The sequence below is a fragment of the Leptonychotes weddellii genome, chromosome 10 (genome assembly GCF_054177405.1).
Source record: "Leptonychotes weddellii isolate Sample4059 chromosome 10, ASM5417740v2, whole genome shotgun sequence".
In the NCBI taxonomy this organism is placed as follows: Eukaryota; Metazoa; Chordata; class Mammalia; order Carnivora; family Phocidae; genus Leptonychotes; species Leptonychotes weddellii.
Window position 1 is genome coordinate 64,005,161 of NC_138378.1, and position 12,131 is coordinate 64,017,291.

Consider the following 12,131-nt stretch of genomic DNA (forward strand, 5'->3'; position numbering starts at 1 on the left):
AGAGAGAATGAGAGACAGAGAGCATGAGAGGGAGGAGGGTCAGAGGGAGAAGCAGACTCCCTGCCAAGCAGGGAGCCCGATGCGGGACTCGATCCGGGGACTCCAGGATCATGACCTGAGCCGAAGGCAGTCGCTTAACCAACTGAGCCACCCAGGCGCCCTCAAGGTACACTTTTAAGTATCAACTCAAACTTTGACTTGCTGTTAGAAGCTCCAGTTGATACATTGCTATTAATAGCATTGCCCTTCAAGTGTTTATTATTGATGAGGATAAAGTCCTTAGTGTCACTAATAAGAAGTCTAGGAAGCCCGAGAACAAAGTTATGTGGGGGCGCAATCCCATAAAGGTGTTTTGGCAGACATCACTAATCTATCACGGAGACTGTCCACAAGTGTTTTCAATACTGAGCTTTGGGCTGCAACTTTCAGTCAAGCCTATCTGCTACGCCCTGCTGTGGGTCTTTTGAACAGTGTATGTGAATTTAAAGGGAATAAACTTTCCATCATTTTTTTCGACAGTTGACTCTTCATAAATGTCACAGAGAGCTGCTTTTGCGTTTTGTTTTGCTTTGCTATATACTGCGGTTGTCTAGGGTGTGAGCTGGTTGCTGGGGGAGGGCTCCTTCCTCTTTGAGTAAAGCTCTTCGATAGAGCTTTTGTTGACAGTGCTGCAGCCTGCCTGGTGAACAATAGCACACCCTTGGTTGCCTCTGCATGATTTTGTGTGTTCAGCTTTTACATTAATATCATGTAAAGCTTGAAATAAGATTTTAGTTGGGTGCATAAAATTTGAGTGCTTTCTTCTGGGTTTTCACACATTGCAAATCTTATTCTACTTATTATTAATTAGCTTGGGAATTGGTTTGCTCTTTAATACAGCAAATAGCTCCCAGTAGTTAAGGAAGTGTTAATTTGGGTACTCCAGGGTAGACACCTTCATTTTTTCCCCTTAATTTGTCACATTTTTGTTTCATCCAGAAAATGATTTCATATCATAATTTCTAACTTACCTCTTACATGAAACTTCTACATACAGGACAGTTGTGTTCTCACATTACTAATATCTCATTTCACTTATTTTCCAGACTCCATTTTTTTTGCATTTACTTTTATTCAACTTGGTGCTTTTATGAATTAAGGGATAATTTTGTAGTTACCGATTTATTATTCACATTAAATTTCAGGTGATAGAAATAAAACCAATAGATATCGTTATTTTGGCTGCAAAACAAATCCAGATACTGAAGTGCAACCTTAAAAAAGTAAGCCTAATTTCTGTGTTGTTTTTCAGAGTTACTCAGCACTGGCTTATTTGGAAAATACATCACCATTGTCAGCCTTAGCTTCTTGGAGGCCTGGGGGTTGGGAGAGTCAACCTTACATTAAATTAGGCTTTTAGAATCTTAAAATTTTCCTTTTGAGTCATCTGACTGTAAATAATAATACAGCATTCTTGAATTAATACAGATGATTGGCCATAGAAATGATCTGAGTGTGTGGTAATAGTTTTAAAACTTGAGTCTTCGTTTAGGGGCGTCTGGGTGGCTCAGTCGTTAAGCGTCTGCCTTCAGCTCAGGTCATGATCCCAGGGTCGTGGGACTGAGCCCCAAACTGGCCTCTCTGCTCCACGGGAAGCCCTCTTCTCCCTCCCCCACTCCCCCTGCTTGTGTTACCTCTCTCGCTGTCTCTCTCAATGTCAAGTAAATAAATAAAATCCTAAAAAAACAACAAAAAAACCAACTTGAATCTTCGTTTAACTTCCAGACTTCTTTCCATAGGCCATTTTGCAACCTGTGTTGGCAGCAGAAGATTTTACTATCTTTAAAGCAATGATGGTCCAGAAAAACATTGAAATGCAGCTGCAAGCCATTCGAATAATTCAAGAGAGAAATGGTAAAATGTTGAATTTAGAAATCTAAGTGCTAAATGGTTTTTTGTTTTATTTTAGTTTTGACTATTCTGATTCTTTTATGGTCTTAAATGTAGCTGCTTTGTACAAATGTATTTCAGGTTTGTTGACTGAAGAGATTCAACAATGTAAACTTTCCTGATCAGTTTGTGTTGGCTGTCTCAAAGCAGACCAGAATTTGATTTAATGATGTTTTAAGTTGATTTTTCTTCCTAGCCATTTTATTTATGAAATTCAGTATTTTTGAATTGTCACAGTTTTAGTTACTGTTGAGAGAAGGTGACTTGTCTTTTCCTTCTGGCTTATCGTTGTTAGGACCTTTGTAGGAGACAGGGGCTCTCCAGCGTTAGTGAGCTTTGGAAGTAGTTGGAGGGCTGTTGAAACACGTATGGTTGTTTCTCTCTTCTGATTCAGCAGGTCTGGGGTGGGACCGAATGCTTTGCATTTTTAACAAGTTCCCAGGTGATTATGCTGGTCCTGGGACCAAACTGAGAACTGTTCTAGGGTAATGGGCAGCTATGATTGCACTACCATCAGGGAAAGGAAAACAGAACTCAAAGCCCTAGTAGTTCTCTTTAGTTAATCTGTTCCCTGACTCTCTTATCTAATTTCAGTTTGTCCCTAGATTTTCCTGCTTTTGTTCCCTTCTTGTGTATTTGAATTGCATTTGACATCTTGACTCAACACATCTGAGTTTCTAACCATACTTCTTATTGTACTATCTCCTTTTCAATCCAGATTCAATCCAGATTCTTACCTCCTTTCAGATTTCTGGCTCTAGTAACCTACCTTAATACTTATGTGTTCCTTTGCTCAGTTAACTACACTGATATTCTTGACCATGCCTACATACTCTTTAATGGTTTGGCAGCAGGACCTTTTTAAAAATTGTTTCTTGAAGATGTGAGAGCTATAGTTCAGTTGTACTGAACTGTTTGCTTTTAAGGGTCTGGAACATGCAAGAAGAGGCTTCTGTTGTTGCAGGGCAAACATCGCAGTGTTGCAGGGCCCTTGTGGATTCTCCTCTCATTAGTATGATGAGAGTAGAGACTGTCTCTTAGAGCCCAACCACCACCATAACCATCCTGTAAAATCCTGGGATGCTTTTCACAGCAGGTGAGAGAGCTGATGTCTCTGAGTAGGAGATAACATCACCCTAACCCTGAACGATGGATGACACTGTGCTGTTACTTTGGTGTAAATAAGTTTGGAAAACAGTCTGTTTGTTTTTCTACCATAGTTTACTTTTATAAAATCCTTTTCTCTGAATGTTCCTGAAATTATGCTTTATTTTGACCTATGGGTTAGAGGATGTGAATAATTACTTTATGTTATAGTTAAAATTGTTTTGGGGGGATTAAAGCATAACTAGTGAACTTGATATTGGCACTCCATATAGTTTTCAGTTTGGAATTTAACTGGAAACTCATTTAGATTTTAATATAAAGGGAACAAATACATATAGCTTGTATCAGCCGGATGCCTCAGGCTGCCATTAGCAGAAAAAAACCTCAGTGAAAATGTCCTAAGCAGTAAGAAACAATCCTCTCACAGAACAAGAAGTCCAGAGGAAGAAAGGAAGGAAGACAGTCCATGTTGGTTAAGTCAGTGACTCAGTGATATTATCAAGAACGCTGACACTTTCCATCTTTACACTCTGCTATTCTCAGGATCTTCTCTCCTGATTGCACTCTAGCTGCATTGGCTGAAACTCAACAACATCTCCTGAAGAAAAGGGGTATTTCTTCCTGTACATCTCTTTTTGTTAGCAAGACAAAACTTGCTTGGAAACCCCCAGGAGCTTCCCTCTCAGGTCCTATTGGTCAGGATTGGGGTCACATGTTTTTCTTAAACCCTCTGGCAGGGGAAATGAGACCATTATCATGAATCATTCTCCTGTGGTGGGTGGGGTTAAGCCTCTGAATACTTGGCTGCCTGATAATTAAACAAATCTGGCTTATATTAGCAAAGGAGGATGAGGCAATGATGCGGAATAGAGCTGGTATCAAACCACTGGGTGGGACTGTTGGCTTACATTTAAATAAAATCTAATACTTAGTTTGTGCCATAGCATTTTTAATACGTGCATTTAAGAATGTTGCTTAACTTAGATCCAGGAGTTAGTACCTGAGAGCAATGTTGATTGTACTCAAAACCGCAGACCATTTGAAAATTGTCTTTGTGGTAAGAAAAATTCAAAGGCTCTCTGGATTCTTTGTTGTATTTTATCAAAGAATTTTTGGGAAATGCAAATCAGAGCATTATTTTGATGGTTTTGAAGTATTGCATACTGTTGCATCATTCTTTCCTTAGTTCTTTTCATTTTCCTCAGAAATACTATCAGAGAATACTAATTGTATATCTTTTGACTGGAAAAAGTGCAAAAATGCACTTGATAGATGTCAGTTTTCTGGTTGTGATACCAAACTATATTTTGCAAGTTGTTACCATTGGGGGAAAACTGAATAAAGGGTGCATGCATAGCATCTCTCTGTATTATTTCCTACAATGGCATGTGAATCTGCAATTATCTCAAAATAAAATGTTTAATTAAAAAAGGTATTTAAACATCAAGGGGATTAGAATAATAAAGGTACTTTAATTTAGAGCAGATCCAAAATCCCATAGTCATCTGTGGATAAAGAAATGGAAGGTAAAAATTAAGAGACATGCTACTGATGTTGTGGGAATATACTAATTATAGATACGAATAGAACACTGATTACCAGTCTACCTGCTTCTTAGGAAGATGTAGGTAATAAAGTAAATTCAACCAATACTTAAAATTACTTGCCATGAATTATTATTTGCTTTGGGCTGAAGTTGGTATTGCCCTGGTTTATAGTTATTGGCCCAATATCTGGATAGAAGCTCCGAGGGCAGATTGTTTTATTCATCTTTATGTTCCCCCCGAGTGCTTAGCACCGTGCTTTTTCCCAGGTAGTAAGCAGGGCCCTTTTCAGTAGCATTTGCTGTAGTATGAATGAAGAGTATTAACATGCTGTTCAAATTAACAAAGTATTTTATATTTTGTTTTGTAAACTCTTTTCACACTTAAGGGATACTTCTGAGAGCATACTTTTTTTTTTTTTTTAAGATTTTATTTATTTATTTGACAGAGTGTGAGGCAGGGAGAGAGGGAACACAAGCAGGGGGAGCAGCAGAGGGAGAAGCAGGCTTCCTGGGGCTCGATCCCAGGACCCTGGGATCATGACCTGAGCCAAAGGCAGACGCTTAACGACTGAGCCACCCAGGTGCCACCGAGAGCATACTTTCATTATTAGGAGCTTAATGATTTCAGTGGTCTATCCTCAGTATACGATTAAGGGAGGTGATAGTTTATATTAACTAATTTTAATTGCTATATTATGTTTATTTTTAGTAGGTAATACAAATAATTACTAAGAGAATTTCTAGGTAAAACTGGGGTTTGGGTGGGGCTGATTCTGTAAAACAAGAAAAAGTAAAAAGACCATAATTAGAAAGATAATAGCTTAGAACATTTAAGTGAAAGCCATTAATAAACTGATTTGTACTTCTTGGTGAGTTAGAATAGTGAGCAATAAATGTTTTCAGTTGAGTTCATATTCTTTTGTGTGGTCTTTGATTTTGAACAGGTGTATTACCTGACTGCCTAACAGATGGTTCTGATATGGTCAGTGACCTTGAACAGGAAGAGATGAAAATCCTGAGGGAAGTTCTTAGGTATCCTTCTTTAATTATCTTTTGAATGAATCATTAGTAATATTGTGACATGATCTGTATATGTTTTCTATCCTCAAAATATTATGAATTAGTGAAAAATAACTAAATTCTCTACTAAAAACAATAAAAATGATTTATCATTGTATTTGTTTATAACTATGTATAACATTTTTTAATGGACAGAAAAAATGATTTTCAAGTGCCTCATACCATATCAACCTAAATGGGAGGGGCTTCTTCCGCTCCCATCATGGGAACAGGAAACCAGCCAGTAGACCCAGCCTGGTGAGCAAGATAGTCCATGGCTTCTGGACCTTGGTATTAGAGGTGGCTTGTTCCAGGTGTGTCTAACAGCAGGAGGCTGGACATTCACACTCCACAGACCAAATAGCTGACAGGGTGGCAGGTAACCTGTAAGGGAAAAGTGGACAGTGGGAAGTGCCCATCCCAGATGACTGTCTTGCCGGTCTCTTCCTTGCCCCAGTTACATGATTCTCAGCGAAATGCCTGGCATGGAGTGTGCAGGCCACTAAAGGAACATTTCTTTTTTTCCCTTGGGCCTGTTGTCTCTTGACCCCTCTGGGAATTTCGGAAGGGAGCAGCAATTGCAGCACCTAATTTTTAAAATCTCCTTTGAGAATGTATAGGCTTAGGGCAGAAGGATACTTGCAGCCACTGTATCACCTGCAGAATGGGGACTTGTTCTTTGGGAGTCCTTCCTTTCTCTTCAACTCTAACCATACACATGATCGTCTTCTAGCATCCTGTAGTTCTACCGCTATCCACCTTGTCCTCAACTGCAAAGCAGAAGGGAGGACAAGGCAGGATGGTGATTAGGAGGATGGGTCTAGTGGGGAACTATGGCAAGAGCTCCATGACTTAGTACTTAATTCCAGGGGATTTGAGTGGTTGTGGGGAGGGAGGCAGGTGTGCTGGTAAACCCAACCTCTTCCGGCCAGATCCTGTTTTGCACAGCAGGGGCAGATGGGAGCCTGAGACAACACAGAATGCTTTGAGTTTATAGGTGTGAAGAGTTAAGGATATTGTTAATAGGTTTAGAGGACTGGTAGTTTTGACTTGAACTGGTTGCTTCTGTTGGTTGATTAGTGGTCTGAAAATTAATCACCTTGTACTTTCAGATTTTATTTTCTAAGGGCTTTCGAGGGGAATGTACTCTTTAAAGTAGTAGAGCTTAGTAATGAATGAGAGTTGACGTGGCTGTTTTCCTAAATCAGAGGCCCTCAGTGAGCAGTTTACAACAACTGATAGGGCTTTGGCATAGTGATACCAGGAGAACTTTGAGATAGCTCTGGTGGCACTGGAAAAACTAAAATGAGGGAGAGATGGAGCTTATCACTTTAAAGTGAGAGATCAGATTTGCCATTCAGATTTGGGTTTAGGATTTCAAATCTGTAGGTCTTTGTTCAGCTAGGGGTCATTCCCATTTCCAGAAGAAATGGGTGAACCTGTAGTTTATGTTACTGTATTATGCTGTATATGCCTATTATGTGTATCTTTCTCTGTTGATTCTAAGCTGCTTTAAGAAAAGCCTGATTATTTCCATCTTGGTTTCCAAGGTTCCTTGCACATATTGTGAGCTTAGTTTGGCATGTTGCTTGTTGGATATTTATTCTTTGACCAAAAAAGAAAATTTACTTTTCTACCTTATTTTTGTATATTTCAGAAAATCAAAAGAGGAATATGACCAGGAGGAAGAAAGGAAGAGAAAAAAGCAGGTGCCCACAGAACATATTAATATAACAGAAGTATTTCATTGCTGTTAACCATTTTTTTTTTTTTTTAAAGATTTTATTTATTTGACAGAGAGAGACACAGCGAGAGAGGGAACACAAGCAGGGGGAGTGGGAGAGGGAGAAGCAGGCTTCCTGCCGAGCAGAGAGCCCGATGCGGGGCTCGATCCCAGGACCCTGGGACCATGACCTGAGCCGAAAGCAGACGCTTAACGACTGAGCCACCCAGGTTCCCTTATCCTTTGATTTTTAAGTAAACTCGCCCAACGTGGGGCTCAAACTCATGACCCCAAGACCAAGAGTCACATGCTCTACTGACTGAGCAGCCAGGTGCCCCTCATTGCTGTTATCTCTTAAGTTTACACCTAGGATTTGCTGCTTATGTGGAACTACGTAGTTCCTCAGAGTATCATATTCTCTTGGCAATTCTAAGCATTTATATGTGACTTTATAACCATATTCGCTTTATAACCCATGCAGCAACCTACCTTTTAAGTACCCCAAAACACTGAGATTAACTACAAAAAACTGTAATATCATTCATATTATGAGGGATTCCTTATAAAAATTCCCCTTAATTTTATGAATAAGAGACAGTTAAGAATAATATTTTACTTTCTCCCTCTCTTTGATTCCTTTACTGTTTTGAAACAGCAACTGCAGTTACTCTTGAGGGTCCCCTGCAGACTTTAACATTATCAGCCTGAAGCAGAATGAGTCGGTTATGATATATCCTGGCATACTGTTCTTCCCTTAAGAACTATTTCCATAAAGTGCTTAATCTTTCCTAAGGATAAATTAAACATGTATCCGGCTGAGGTGAAGGAAGCTAATAATTATTCTTTCCTCTCTTCTGCTCTAGCTGCCTCTCTTCCTGTGTTTTCCCAAATCTCTCTGAAGGGAAAGGGAAACTGAATATAAACTGTCTCTCAATTACTCAAAAGTCGTTTTCCTTTTTTTCCTTCAATCATGCACTGTTTTTGAAAAGCCTTATTTTACTGCAAGGTACCCCATGAAGAGCAGAAGAAATAGAGATGTTTTAGGATTAAGAGGTGATTTATGTATCTTTAAGTAAATCTCCTTTTAGTAAATGGAGGTGCATTTCATAGATGCTGATATTTTTTAATGTAAGAGTATAGAACAGGGGCATCTGGGTGGCTCAGTTAGTTAAGTATATGCCTTTGGCTCAGGTCATGATCCCAGGGTCCTGGAATCGTGTCCCACATCGGGCTCCCTGCTCAGCGGGAAGCCTGCTTCTCCCTCTCCCTCTGCTTGCCGCTCCCCCTGCTTGTGCTCTCTCTCTCTGACAAATAAATAAAACCTTTTAAGAGTATAGAATAGAAATCAGCTCAAAACTGCTATCAGAAGACATTAGTATTAACTCTGATTTATAAGCAAACTGTATTTGGCTTCTTGAATAATACTATATTTTAGGGGCTATATGTATGGGTTTTTATTATAGAAATTTTCAAACACACAAGAGTAGAGCTGATAGTATGATAATGAATCTTCCTATGTCTTTTACCCAGCATATAGGGGCTTATGACATGAGTTACCTAATAAGCTACATGTGATTAGATTTTCCTCTGTTTTTAAGAAAAACAAATTGTCAGTTTAGTTTTTTCCAAGATTTAAATGATTTATTTGGTTTAAATACACTATCCCATTTTAGAAATGGGAATAAACCCATTTGTGGCTTCTTCAGGCATACCATGGTAGTGGTTTATAGATTATTTTAAGTGGAAAAGCACCTTATAATTCAGTGGATTTCTTTCTCTTATTAGAGTATTTTTGGTGTCTTCCTCAAGGTCAGATGAGTAGTAAAGGTGAAGCCTGGGTTTGAACCTAACTTCTTGCTAAGTCCAAAGTTCTAAACATACTAGTTAGTTACTCTTAGCAGTGCATGATTTGAAATGAGAATGTTTATCTACCTCAAAAAATAAAAGATATAAAATGCTGGAAACATCTTAAAAACTTTGGAAAATCTCTTGTTCATTATTTATTTAGTAGACAATACATTTTTTTTAAAGTAACGTCTTTGGATCCCTTAAATAGTGAATTAGTCAAAATTAATCTAAAAATTTTTTTAATTGTATTATGGATTCCTGAAGTTATCAGAGGCTAAAACAGAAGAGCCTCCAGTGCATGCTAATGAAACTGCAAAAATGAAGAATTCCCAAGGAGATGGTGAACATTTTGCACACCCACCCTCAGGTACTGAACTTTCTCTAACAAGATGGATAGATAAACATCATAAAGAGTGTGTTACTTTCTCATACCTACTTAACCTTCAAAACCCCTGGGAGGGAGTGTTGAGTGGCCATTGGTCTTTAAAATTCTTTTTTAATTTAGCTGTGGAGGTTGCAGGTAGGAAATAGTCAGCTGACAGAGAGGGTGTAGTCCCCAGATTTCTAAGTGAAGCCTGGAACCCAGCAGCGAGTGAAATTTCCTTGAGGGAGCCACCAAGGCCGCAGCCTTCAAGATATGCTCCCGTCGCATTTGTGTTCTCTTCCTTGACCACAGTTATATAGTGTTTGTGAGTTAGAAGCAGAACTTGGAAAGGTAATATTAAGTTATTTTCCTAATGAATTAAAGCATAACTAGGAAACAAAAAGTAGCCAGTTTATCCAGATGTTTAGTCGGGAAATATTGAAACTAAAATTGATGAGAATCCTTGTGGATGGATTTGTACAATATATGGCAAAGTCATTTTTAATATATTCTGATTTTCTTTATAAGAAAACAAGTAACTCGGAAACAGAAGTTGAGTCATGATCATGAATTCAGTTCATTTTATCACGCATTTCTCTGGTTTTAAATAAATGTCCTTTTCTCATTTAAAAAAAAGCCACACAACTGTGAGGTAGATATGATCTTTATTTTTATGTTTATTATTTTTGTTTTAGAAGAAATTCAAGGAAGTTGAGTGACTTGTCTAAAACCACTGAGCTTTTAAGTGGTAAAACTGTAACTTACTTGGTCTTCTGCCTCCAAAATCTTGTGTTCTTTACACTTTAGAAGAATTTTTATAATTGAGATAAGATGGGTTTGATGTTTACCCATTTATTTTAAGGAACTGTACTCTTAGTTGATAAAACAATGGGGCATATGAAACAGAAGCAGGTTTATGAAATTACCTTGCTTCTTTCTTCCTAGCAAATTTAACCATTGTTCTTTTTTCATAATCAGATTCTAGGTAGAATAACTTCATCTGAATTATATTTATGAAAGCACCTGCTTTAGATTTGTCTGAGCTCTTTTTTAATTTGCTGGCCCAGATTTAGCTTTCTGTTTTGTACAGACCTAAGTACACACGTTTCAGTCTTGTGTCTGACATAATTTGAATACATTTGCTTTGTCTAGTTCCTTATCTGGCTATTAAGTGAAGTTAAACTTAATCTCAAACCACATATAACTCAGATATGCACATAAGTGGCACAGAACAAATGGCAGATAATTTCTAAAGTAATGACTTTAGTTTTCAAAAACTGTTCTATTTTTTAAAAATGAGTATATCTGATATTCCAGGAAATCATTTCATGCACAGTGATGGAAGTCCCTTTTGAAAACCTAATTTGGGAAGTGATTTCAAAAAGGAGTCTGACTTCCTTTTTAATTCCTTTTTTTTCCCATGTTTTTCCTTGGTTCCTGCTAGAAATGGATGGCATCTGTTCTCAGACTGATGCAAAGAGTTGCCAGAGATAAGATGATCTTTCTTTAAGCTTCCTGGTTTTCTAATTGTGTATTCCTAGAAATCAGAGAAGCTAAGTATTTTGGTTTCAAGTACTTTCCTCTCTAGGTGTGAGTCAGAACGTACGAGGTGTTCATAACTAACAAACTCCAGGCAAGAACTATCCAGAACATGTACATGAATGGAATATAAATGCTTATGTGCCTAGGATCCCCCTCCTCAGAAATGAATGGAATTGTCCCTTCTTCAGCAATGTGCTTCCATATCTGGGGCTAAGCCTACCTCTGTGTAAAGTCACCATCAGTAAGAATGGCATGTTTAACTCTTGTTTGCAGCAACCAACTTGCTTGAGCGTTGTTTTTATTTCTAAGTTCTGTAGCTCCCTGTCTAGGCTGATGGGAGGTTAGCTACAGCCTCATCTTTTCTATGAAGACTTTCCTTACTGTCCAAGAGCCTGAAGAGCATTTCTTCTTCCAGCCTCCCTGGCACTGCCATCAGGACACTTACTCCATGCTAAAGCAGTGGTCCTTTGGCAAGTTTTTTGCTCATGCAGAGTTTTATTTCCGGTTTTACTGTGCTATCAAGATTTTTAAACATTCTGAGACATGTATATCATGTTCGCCCATCCTGCTTTTAGTTCTTGCTATCGTTTTTATCTGAGTCTTTTCTTGTCTCACTCTGCTGTCTTTCATAGTTCATGTACTTACCCTGAAAATGTTTTATCTTAAAAAAAAAATCACCTTCTTATAATAAAAAATGGCTCAGAAGAGCAATTAGCATGTTAATCTTGTCTCTTAGCACAGTCACCAAAGAACTGGAAAATATTGAGTGCTCTGTTATATCTGCTTCTAAGCTCTACTCGACTTTAAAATCTTTACATTTTCTTACAGTGTTAGTAGGTTTATTCAAGTTACCTTCAGTATGTATTACAAACAAAAATTATTGGTATTATTGGCATTTACTTGTCCAGTACAAAAAATTGTAGCTTTAACTTCACTGTTCTGAAAATATAGGGTCATTTACAGTTTCTTCTGTAAGCGAAAGTTTGACAACCAATTACACTAACAGTAAGGGA

General features: G+C 38.1%; 1 protein-coding gene across 1 annotated transcript in view; it reads left to right on the plus strand.

Moving 5' to 3' along the window:
- Window positions 1-12,131, plus strand: part of CFAP36 (cilia and flagella associated protein 36) — a 29,352-nt gene that overhangs the window by 15,686 nt on the left and 1,535 nt on the right. The window contains exons 4-7 of the mRNA XM_081833563.1: window positions 1,779-1,893; window positions 5,527-5,614; window positions 7,299-7,350; window positions 9,477-9,579. Coding sequence (XP_081689689.1) covers window positions 1,779-1,893; window positions 5,527-5,614; window positions 7,299-7,350; window positions 9,477-9,579 — 358 coding nt within the window. The remainder of the gene's footprint in view (window positions 1-1,778; window positions 1,894-5,526; window positions 5,615-7,298; window positions 7,351-9,476; window positions 9,580-12,131) is intronic.